Raw genomic sequence first — 12,103 nt, 5'->3', positions numbered from 1 at the left:
TTAATTTGATACATGCTATTATGATTATACGTATTCAGATAAATATCATTATAATTTGTCTATTCATAACTATGTCACTCAAATTTTACGAAATTAAAACTATGCCATCACCGTCACATTTTTCATCTCTTCTCCATCTACACGTGAGACCCACGTGTCATATTTATCTTCTTCCTCTCCCCGCCGGCAGTCTCGCCTCTCCCCTCCTACCAGTGGCCTCCACCCAGGCCGCCAACTCACCTAGCTGCGCGCACGGCCACCGGAAAGAAACGTGAATCCATCGGATCGAGCAGCTCCCCTTTCCACCGGAAAGAAACACCGACTCACCTAGCTGCGCGTCGGCGGCGAGCTGCTCTACTTTCCACACGTTAGCGTACAAAACACAACTAGCAAAGCAAACTCACAACCCAAAACCAAAGTCCAAAAGTAGAGAAATCTCAATCAAGCAGCTGCTGCTGCCACCGCCACCACCGACGATGGGGCAGGATGTGTCGCCGGGCGGCCTCGATTGCCGTCTTCAGTGTCTCGTCCAGATGCCAGCTCATCATCTGAGAAACGTGAATCCATCAGATCCCTTCGTCATGCCGAGTGCATCCATCTTCGGCTCCTATCTTGTCGCCCCAGCCGTCACTCTCTCCGTCGGTGGTCGTGCCTCTCCCCATCTCCCCTCCTACCGATGCCTTGTGAGGGAGAGAGAAAAAAAAAATAGAAGAAAGAAAGAGAGGAAGAAAGAAAAAAAAACGGAGGAGTAAATGTTAAAGATAAGGCTGCTTGCCTGTTCGGTGCGAGACTGTGAGAGCTCTCGCTCTCCATTCCTGTGATGTTGTGGTTTGCAGCGGCCTAGGTAGATGGGAGAGGCAAGACTGCCGGCGGGGAGAGGAAGAACATGAATATGACATGTGGGTGTCACGTGTGGATGGAGAAGAAGATGGAAAATGTGACGGTGATGGCATCGTTCTAATTTCGTAAAATTTGAATGGTATGGCTATGAATAGACGAATTATAATGGCATTTATCTAAATACGTATAATTGCAATGTCATGTATCAAATTAACCCTAAAACTATACAGATATACTCCCATCAGACTATATATATACGTGGAGAAATACCAAGATTCCAATAGTGGCAAGAAATAAAATTAATTAAGAGAGGTGGCAAGAGCATAGCAATATTAAATTATCCGTTCACCACCCTTATCTAACTCCTCTCGTTTTCCGCGCGCACGCTTCCCGAACTACTAAACGGTATATTTTTTACAAAAATTTCTATAGAAAAGTTGTTTTAAAAAATCATATTAATCTATTTTATATTTTTTAATAATTAATTAATTATATATTAATCTATTAGTATGTTTTCTGTGCCAGAGTACTTCCTCAGTCCTAAAATAAACCAAATTTTTACTTTTTACCTATAATTTTTACTCTTCGTCTTATTCAATTTTTTTATGATTGATATTTTTGTTTTTATTAGATGATAAATCATGAATAATACTTTACATGTGACTAATTTTTTCTAATTTCCTGAAAATTTTTCAAATATGACGGATGGTCAAACGTTGGACACGGAAACTGTTGAATTGATTTTTTTTGACAGAGGGAGTAAGTTATCTTATCTCCTCCCAAACGAATAGGGCCATAGTAGTACTACGTATCAAACCTAGGTTATCAATTATGCCTGATATTACCGGTTTGTCCGTAGAAAAAATTGGAGTTGATTATGGGTTTTTTATTAAAGTTTAATTTTCATCCTTGACTTTTAGATCGCTAAAAATACATTTATAAAATTTTTATTCATAAATTATTTGTTATTTACAAATACATCGGTTTTCTTTTTAATTTTACAAAGTTTGAGATAAATCATTGATATCTCAATGACATGTAGGACCTATATGAGTCAATAACATGTGGATCAGTATAGTATATCTTAAACTTTACAAAATTATAATGGTATAGCTATAATTTTTATATTTACGAAAGAGCCAAACAATTACCCCATCTCTTTAGCCTGAGTCAGTGATGCTGACCTTAATAATCTACTGGGCACACAACCATGCCAGTGGCCGACGGCATATGCCCACTTATTTGCTCGGCATGGAGTAACGGGTACGTCCATGGACACAAAATCCACGGGCTTGATATGGGTAGACACTACCATGCCCATCACGCCTCGTTGTCATCCTAATAACGGTTGCATTATTTTGTTAGACGATTTATAAGAAATATCTAATCTTTATAATAGCTATTATATGATATAACAATTACATTAACTAATATAAAGTTAATAATCTATGCTCGACTTTTATATAAAAATATTTTTAAAATATACCATTTAGTTGTTCGAAATATATACATGCAAAAAAACCAAAAATAATATGCCTAAAAGAACTAGATGAATGTTTATTTCTTTTCTCTTCTTTTGTTTTACTACGCCATAGAATTAATGATCACTATATTTAGAATCAATCTAGTAAATCTTCGTACCAGGAAAACCATATTCCTGTCATTTGTCATTATATCATCGTACTACAATCTTACTACATTTTTCATATTTAGCTCATCACTTTTATCTTGTAAGAATATTTTGAATTACACCACTATATTCGTGTTTGAAAGAGTAGGAAACAAATGTATTGAGATTTTAAAAACTAGGATACAAATGTATGTAAAAAGTAAATTATATTCTAATATTTGACTACTTCCGTTCAGAAATAAGATCAATTTTCATTTTTTAATAATGTTTTGAGTCTTCGTCTTATTTGAATTTTTTTATGATTAATATGAATAGTATTTTATACATGACTAATTTTTTAAGTTTTTTACAATTTGTTTAAATAAAACAAATGATCAAATGTTGGACACAGAAAAATAAAAAATAAAGTTGTTACGGAACAAACTTAGTAATTTATATAGATACATGTATGTGAACGCTACAAGAAAGTGTTCTTTTACTGGTGGAGTATTTGGTAGTGCAAACAGTACATGAACAATCATGCGTGCATGCATTAGAGCAGATAAAATAGTAGGCTATGAGTCATCTATAAGTATATTTTAAAGAGATAAGAGAGAAAAGAGAGAAAAGAGGTGAGCAGCTAATTGTAGCCAACGGCACGTGGGCTCCAAGACAAAATGTATGTATGATATGTGAGACCATGTTTTGATGTTTTTTATATAATTATTATATAAATTAGCTATTAGATTGATTATAGATAAATTGGAATGAGTAGTTGGTTATTGAAGTTGCTCCTAGCCCAAAATAGTGTCACTCATGGCGGTGGAGGTGACATCAAAATGCTGTCGGGACCGGCCCAACTTGAGGTTCTGATGATGACGCCATGATGATTAATTACTACTACTTCCGGCCTTCTCACAATCACGCACTCAACTCAAGCGTGCGTGCCTTCACAAGTGCGCCACTGCTACTGCACATGACACGCACGTGAAGTTGTCCACGTCTCTGCTGCGCCCGGGCCCACATGTCACTAGCACGTAGCCCAAAGCCCCGACAATCATCTTCCTGATCATGCCACTGCTGTTAGCTGATCTCCTTAATCAATTTTTTCTTTCTTAACTGGAGTTGTGGACAGCTGCTGGTATGATCCGCTGACACGCAGCTCGTCAAACCTGATGTGTCCAATTATTGGTCAGATCATCACACATCACCTGGGTCCAATTCTAATAGTTTGATTGTACCCTTGTTTAAAACATCAACAATTATGAACCATATGGAAAAGAAGAGTACCTGTCCTAACTCCTTTTAAGTTTATAGACATCAAAATACTAACATAAGAGCAAGGGAAACGCTGCACTCATGTACTACTTGCCGGTTGGATCTACGGAAGGATCTTCATACTGGGTAATCTGAACTCTGAAATTCTGCAAAACTGCTGCTTTACCAGAAGTCAGGAACAAAGCCATAATATCTACTACATTCTAGTAGGGATTAGAGAGGCATAGCCAAGGCTTTCCTAAAAAAAAAAAAAAGAGGCATAGCCAAGGCAAAAACATCATCATTAGTATTCGAGTGCCGTATCCATGTGAAGAGATTGGTTGGGAATCAGACCCTTGTTTCTGTTTTCCAGCTAGCTTGTTGTTATTGCACATAGCAGAGATTGGTTGGGAACCAAACCCTTGTTACAGGGCCTTGACAGACCGCCACGCTCAACCTGCACGTCAGCCCACCGGCATGTGTGGTCGTGGACTGGGCTACTTGCTCCCCTTCGCGCACGGGCCGCGCCGGCCGGCCTGCCTTGCTCATTCATGCTAAGTACGTACACACCACATAATCAAGCACCCATGCTAGCTACAGTAGTTCGGGTAATGTAGTAGTCCATGCCGCTTCTCTTTTTCCTCTCTTATTTTCTTCGTGATTTTCCAGCACTTTCACGTAAAAGCCCATTGCGAAATCCTCCCCGCACGTGTCCGTGCGTCACCTCGGATCCAACCTTGCCAGTCAGCATCCTAGATCTCTCCGGGCCTTAACTTCTTCATGAGTCTTGTTCATATTCTATCGTTGATCAAGTTTGACCTCCAAAGAACTTGATGTCCGTCCCAACTTGTCATATACTAACTCCGTTTTATAATGTAAAATGTTTGATTTTTTTGTTACAACGTTTGATCATTTATCTTATTCAAAAGTTTAGTACAAATATAAAAAATGACAAGTCGTGCTTAAAGTTCTTTTGATAATAAAGTAAGTCACAAGCAAAATAAATTATATTGCCATAATTTTTGAATAAAACAAATAGTCAAACATTGCAATAAAAAAATCAAACATCTTATATTGTGAAACGGAGGGAGTAGCATCTAGACCACTCCAAATCTTCGCTCCTCCCCGAGCATAGTCCCAATACATTGTACAAGATTGACTTTCGTCACCTGCACCAAACATCGTTCCGGGAATAGATGTCGTAAACTAACCTACATTAGTTGCATACACAAGCTCACCGAGGTTATCAATTTTCTATCACAAACAATACCAAAACACTCTTTGGTCCTTCATAATATGTTTTGATCATTTTAATATATATATGTTTAAATTTATTAGTATCCATATAAATCTACAAAGAATCAAAACATCTTATGTACGGAGTATAAAACAGGGGTAATAATAAAATATTGTGCAACTTTATGATACTGAAACTTTTCGTTTGAGAACATGTTTTTAGTTTAGTGAGAAACCATAAGATCCACGTGGATAGATCAGAGTAGCAGCGGCCAGGAAAATCATTTTACTAACATTAAAGATTAATTAAATTGCTGCCCATATACTTATCTTAAAAGATATGGCTTCCATATACTAGAGGACTATGATCAAGAAAATAAAATATAGTAAGTAGAATAAGGCATGTAGACTCCTGAATAGTTCTGCCTAATTATTTTTATGCTAGAGATGAGATATAAACAGGGAAAAAAAATCATGAATCATGTTTTGAGTTCGCTCTAGCACTTCTTTATTTCTTGTAATGATCTGACTGTTTCCTTATCATGGCGGATCCAGCTAAGCAACCATTTTAAGTTCTCCTTTATTTCCTTACATCTCATTTTTTTGTTCTATTGAAATGGATATTTTTATCAATTCAATGCAGATGAAGTAAACAAGTCTGATAGTGGTGTAACTGTTGCAACGGCGCATTTGGAATATGCCAATATGGAATGGCTAGCCTTTTGCCTGCAGGTGTGCTATCCTTTTCACATCTTTTAATTCATCAACTTCAGTTCTGTTCTTTCTTTAGATTATCACTCATATAAACAATATATATCCACCTGCTGATATGGTCCTGTACTCCAGTGTCAGTTTATTTTTGAAGATATGGCAGAGTCACAGCTGATGGATCTTAACCTGTATTTTAATCGATAATATGAATATATGCTAGTATCTTGCAAGGGATACTTTGTCCAGCTGCACCAACAAAATTATAGGCATCAAGATTTGGATGATGGTAAGCACACCCTTTCTCCAGATCCATTCAACCTCCATCTTGAATCTTGGTGGCATTACATGAGATTACATCCACACAAAAAACAAACAGTAGCATGTGCCAGTTGCAAGAATACAAAAGAAGGTAAAATCTGTAACAACAAGCAAGTCACTGTCAAACCTATCCTAATTAACACCTCCCAAGTTTTGCTATTTTTATTAATTGTACCCTTAGGCCTTAATTGTTCAGGATAACCGTGCATCAGGGATAAAGGTACATGCTGATCGATTGCCGACTTTTTGAGTGTTTAGCCAATTAGCCATGCTTTTTATTAACTTATCCTTTTGGTCGGTTCAACTCAAGGAAGGCAATTTCAATTAGTTCTGCGGCAGAAAAAGGCACTAATTGCTGGCTTAGATAAGCTGTCACTGTTAGTTTGCTGCTGTTAGCAATATGATAATGCAGAACACAGTGGTAGACCGACAACACTGTCCCCAGTTTTACGAGTGATGGACCGACAGTAATCCACCTCTCGCGGTGGATCCCTTTTGACTTGCAGCAGGGTTAATGGCTTGAGCTCATCAGATCCATTGATCTGGGCTGTGTTCTTGAGAGAATATAATACTTGCACGCTGTCTGGTTTACAATCTTGTTATCATCACCTTGCCGTACGTTCATTTGCTTTGATTAATCCGGAGAATTGATTCAAGACGGGGGTGATTGTCTGGCATGACATACTATTTTACAAATGAAAAATAATTTATGAATAAAATTTTTATATATATGTATTTTTAGTGATTTAAAATTTAAGGCTGGAAAATAAATTTCGGTTGAAAAGCCTAAAATTAACTCTAAATTTATGATTAAAAATTTAATTTTATCTTAAAAACATAAACATAGAAAAAGATAAGAATGGATCATGCTGTTTGTCTATCTGTTTTTTTTTCTTTGCCTTCTTTGCGTGGACTGATGGGCTATGTTGGTATGTGGTATCCTCGTACGTATGGTCATGCACGATAGTTACTGGCCGTAGGATGAGGCGACGAGCAGCTGCAGCTCTCAGGATTATGGTCTTGTTTGGAGAGCCAGAGGCTATAAGATGGTAACGTGTTAACTCATATGTGAACATGTGGACGAAGGGATACTGGGGTCCACGTGTTAGTGATAATTAATGATTATTTGATGGATGATTTTAATCTGGTTATAAGAAGCAGCTGTTAACTACTAGCATCCCATCTTTTCGCTTTGTTTATGCCTGTAAGTTAAAATTTAAATTTTTAATCTTAATTTTAAAGTTGATTTTGGGTTTTTTTACCACGGTTGATTTTCAAATCTTGGCTTTTAAATTGCTAAGAACATGTATATAAAAGTTTTATTCGTAAAATATTATTCGTTGCAAATATATCGTTTGGTAACTGAAAAAACAAAATGATGAGACCTTAGGTGATTGGCGATGATAAAGAAAAATCATTTTTTTAGCTCTGACTTCAGTCCTGTTTTATAGGATTTGAAAACTTGAAAGACTACCAAAAACTCTTTGTCTTTTAAACATGATGGTATATGTATTTGCCATAGATAGAAGTTGGTGTGCAACATCTATATATTCGTCCGTCGTTAATGTTTATGGCCCTGTCCTAGAGAATCTTAGGGATAGTGTTGTTTGAGTTGTCTCGTTTCATTCTACAAAATAATTTCCTTTTGATTGATGGAGGATTTTAACATGTACTGTTTTAAAGAGAAGAAGTTTAACGATAATATTGACAAGAAGATAATAGATAGATCTAATTACTTTATTGGTAGCTATGATCTTAGAGAGATCTACATGCATGGTTTGTAAATTTACATGGTCTAACCATCAAGAAAATCTAGTTCGAGTTGTTTTGGATAGAGTCTTGATGTTTAAGAATTTGGATATACCAAATTCCAAGAATTAGAATTTGGTATATTTTGGAAGAGACGTGAATACGATGGTTTGACGAGAGAGCCTGCGGTGGATCGTGGATCGTTCACCACACGAAACGAAGGGGAGAGGGAGAGGAGAGAGCCCAACCGCGTGGACGGATAGGAGAGGGAGGGAGGAGGCGTGACCCACAAGCCGCCCGCCGCTGCTTTCTCTCCTCTTCCCGTATACAATCCATCCATCCATCTATCTATATCCCCCCCCCCCCCACCGCGGGGAATATCCGCCACGTGGACGGCCCACGCTCTCCCCCTCTCCGACCACCTTAACCAATCACCACACCACACCACACCACACAGCAGCAGTTAACCCCTTGCCCCCTCACCTCACCTCCCTCCCTCCAACCTCGTCGTCGTCCCTCTCGCCGCCGCCGCCGCCGCCGCCACCACCACCAACGATCGATCGATCTCCTCCTCCTCCTCCTCGAGACGAAGGCGGGCTGTGCTGGCGGGGCGGGGGAAGACGGAGGAGCGGGCGGGCGTGGGGATGACGCGGCGGTGCTCGCACTGCAGCCACAACGGGCACAACTCGCGGACGTGCCCCAACCGCGGGGTCAAGATCTTCGGGGTGCGCCTCACCGATGGCTCCATCCGCAAGAGCGCCAGCATGGGGAACCTCTCGCTCCTCTCCTCCTCCGCCGCCGGATCCACCAGCGGCGGCGCCTCCCCCGCCGACGGCCCCGACGCCGCCGGCCCCGACGCCGGGGGCTACGCCTCCGACGACTTCGTCCAGGGCTCCTCCTCCGCCTCCCGCGAGCGCAAGAAGGGTCAGCCCCCCCCGCGATCTCCCCTCCCCCAATCGTATTTCCCTTAATTTATTTCTTAATCCTCCAACAACCCATTTCCGTCCGATGCGGTAAGATCCTCCCTGCTCGAAAGTTCTATTTTTTCTTTCTATTCAGATAATCTTGTTTGGCGATTCGGCGTGTAGATTTGGGTGATTGATGGAGTACTACGAGCTACCACTGCTAGTTGTTTCTTCCAAGTAGGACAGTCGCTAGAGAAGCATTTAATGGGCAGATTGTACTGATGGATGAATGATTTGGTACTACTTAGCTCATCCATACGGCACTCGACTTCAATAATTACTTGGTACAAGTACGACGTATGGAGACTTCTTACTGTTTGGCTGGATAAACAACATAACAGGGGCGTTCTGACAAGCTCAGCTCCAGATTTGTGTAGAATAAGAATTTTCAATCAGACCGGATCGTTCCAACAAGTAATGATGGCTGATCCTGGAGAATTTTGTCTTTGATCCTTGCCTCTACAAGGATGCTTATAGCCACGTGTTATGAAAGGATAGAATGCTGAACTAGAGATTTTGCGAGTAGGTGGTAACTAGCCAGTGTTTTTATGTTTAGACCTGATGATAGGAGGTTGAAACTTAGTATTCTAGTGACTGATGTATTTTGATTACGTATAGCATTGCTGGCTATGATCTGATTCTGAATCCTTTCTAGTTTGCTGCATAGTTGTATTGGACACATTGGTCCGAGAAAAGTCTTCCAAGTCGTCAGCTTTCAAAACTGAAGAACCTTCCTAATGACATTCCTATGTTAATGTGTGAAAGCTTTAAAACAGCATGTGATTATTTGATCTTTACTGTGCCACTTGTTTTGCTACTGTAACGGCCATACTAGTGGTCATGCTATTCGTAGACTGGGTTGTCATTGGCTCACTAACTTGTACTTCCATCCAAATTTGATGCTTGGAGTACAGTTTTGGATTTATGTGCTCACGTCTTTAATGCGTTGGAAAAGTCAAAAGTTCTACGTTTGTCGGTTATTCAATTTATAATGAAAGGTATTAGTTGGATAAAGAAGTTCCAAAATCACCTTCAAATGTTCAGTTTGCTTGTCTTTTGACATCTATTCTGTTAAGAGGATTATGTGAGATTGACAATGCTTTATCTCGTTAACCTGCTGCATAATGTGTTAAGCTGGCAAAATACAAAACTGTTTTGTGTTCTGGCATTTCTCTTGTGCCCTCTCTGTGCGTGTTTTGTGGAGAAACTCATAGAAGCCTTTGGTTTTTTAAGATTTATGTCCCTGTGCGTGTTGTTGCTTAGGAGGAACCCTTTTGGGTGGATAATTTTCCTTTGGTGATTGGCATTGTTTTCTGTACTAGTCACAAGTTTGTTCATGCTTTTGTTAATGTGATGGCAGCTGTACTATGGTTCAGCAGCTCCTTCTACTCCAGCCATTACTTGCAGCCTACATGCCTTCAGGCCACATTATGTGTGCTATGTTTCTGACTAAGGTGAATTTTACAGGTGTTCCTTGGACTGAAGAAGAACACCGGAGGTTTTTGCTTGGATTGCAAAAGCTTGGCAAAGGTGATTGGCGAGGGATCTCTCGTAATTTCGTGGTCTCAAGAACACCTACTCAAGTAGCTAGCCATGCTCAAAAATATTTTATACGTCAAGCCAATATGACCAGAAGGAAGAGAAGGTCTAGCCTTTTCGACATGGTGCCAGATGAGGTAGATTGCTTGATCTTATTTTGATTATCACACTGATGTTGGCATATATATCATAATAAGCTGGCATGGGTCTATTATTATATTGTAAGGGGATGGCTCGTTTTTGTGGTGATAGATATCATGCTGCTTGTTTATGCTAAAACTTATCTTTTTAACCAAATGGTGTAGTTTATTTATGTATTGCATGAGGAATTGAGGACGCTTTCTTCCTGGATCTCGTTATGAAGGTTGTACTGTTTTTGTATCATAATGGGGGAATTGAACTGTATTTTGTGGTTTTACAGTCTATGGACCTTCCACCGCTTCCTGGAAGTCAAGAACCAGAGACTCAAGTATTAAATCAACCAGCACTACCTCCACCGAGGGAGGAGGAGGAGGAGGTAGATTCTATGGAGTCAGATACTTCTGCCATTGCGGAGAGCTCTTCTGCTTCTGCTGTCGTGCCAGAGAATTTGCAACCAACCTATCCAGTGATTGTTCCAGCTTATTTCTCACCATTTCTGCAATTCTCTGTTCCTTTCTGGCAAAATCAGAAAGATGAAGATGGTGGTGCGCAAGAAACACATGAGATTGTCAAACCTGTTCCAGTTCATTCAAAGAGCCCAATCAACGTTGATGAGCTTGTAGGCATGTCGAAGCTCAGCATAGGAGAGTCCAATCAAGAGACAGTCTCAACTTCTCTTTCATTAAATCTGGTAGGAGGTCAAAATAGACAATCAGCTTTCCATGCAAATCCACCGACGAGGGCACAGGCATGATCTCGTCCTGCACACACCTGCATTTAGATGAATCCCGGGCAAAATAAGCTTTGCCTCCTTGTTTTTTTTTCCTTTTTGTGTTAAGATTAACCGTTCTCTGTAGTCTGTATCATGTGCTGTAAGTTATGCTATGTATGAATGTATCTGTTGTTTGTCTGGCAGACATGATAAATCACTCTATGTTAACAGAATCAGTAATGGTAGTGCTGATCTTCATGGTTGTACTGTTGTATAACTCTTTTATAAGGAAAAAAATATTAGTCAGTTATTTTGATGGTATCCAAGTTCATCACGCACTTATGCTGCTACCTGATGTCCTGATCGATTGCTGATTCCAGCTTTTCAATTTCTATTAGGGTCTAAGCTGGTCATTCAGTTATGTTCTGTACTATATTGCTGGAGATATACTGTTATTCCAGCAACATGCGTCAAACTTTTATCGTTTGAAAATTGCAAGCCCTGCCATATTTCAGCATGATTATTTGTTCCTATTTGGTTCTCGTAGTTTCTTACCCAGCACAAAACTGATATATTCTGATTATGCGCACGTTATTCCGAGGATTCGCAAGGTTGGAGTATCTTTCAATCCTGATTCTGAAGATGCCCCCACTTTCATTATGGACCAAGTGTTACATATGTGGTTGGTGACACTAGTGGCTGCTGGCCAGTCTCTTTCAGATATTGGACTCTTTGAATCCATTTGTAATGAATTATTTGGTCATCCAGGACATCATGCCACTTTTACATCTTTAGCAAGTGTCTTCATTTTTTTCTTTTGTTCCTGGTGCAGGTTACAAAAGTTGGCATATACCAAGAATAAAATAAATATCCAGTTTCTGTGAAATATGATGTTACTGACTTTCTCTGAAGTGGAGTGACTTTAACTTTAATGTCTGTTGACTTGAGCATATTATCTATTTTCTCCATTCCATATTATAAGATTTTCTAGTTCTCTCTAGATTCATGTAGATGCTAATCACCCCC

At 39.5% G+C, this 12,103-nt stretch overlaps 1 protein-coding gene across 1 annotated transcript; it reads left to right on the top strand.

The window, feature by feature from the left end:
* The first annotated feature begins 8,247 nt into the window (after nucleotides 1-8,247).
* LOC102720829 (transcription factor MYBS3) lies at nucleotides 8,248-11,393 on the top strand. The gene is made up of 3 exons (XM_006662539.3): nucleotides 8,248-8,644; nucleotides 10,153-10,361; nucleotides 10,646-11,393. The coding sequence occupies exons 1-3, from the start codon at nucleotides 8,365-8,367 to the stop codon at nucleotides 11,117-11,119; spliced, it is 963 nt and encodes a 320-aa protein (XP_006662602.3). The 5' UTR covers nucleotides 8,248-8,364; the 3' UTR covers nucleotides 11,120-11,393.
* Nucleotides 11,394-12,103: the final 710 nt, after the last annotated feature.

Source organism: Oryza brachyantha, chromosome 10 (assembly GCF_000231095.2).
Source record: "Oryza brachyantha chromosome 10, ObraRS2, whole genome shotgun sequence".
Lineage (NCBI taxonomy): Eukaryota > Viridiplantae > Streptophyta > Magnoliopsida > Poales > Poaceae > Oryza > Oryza brachyantha.
This window is presented reverse-complemented; position numbering and strand designations above follow the sequence as displayed.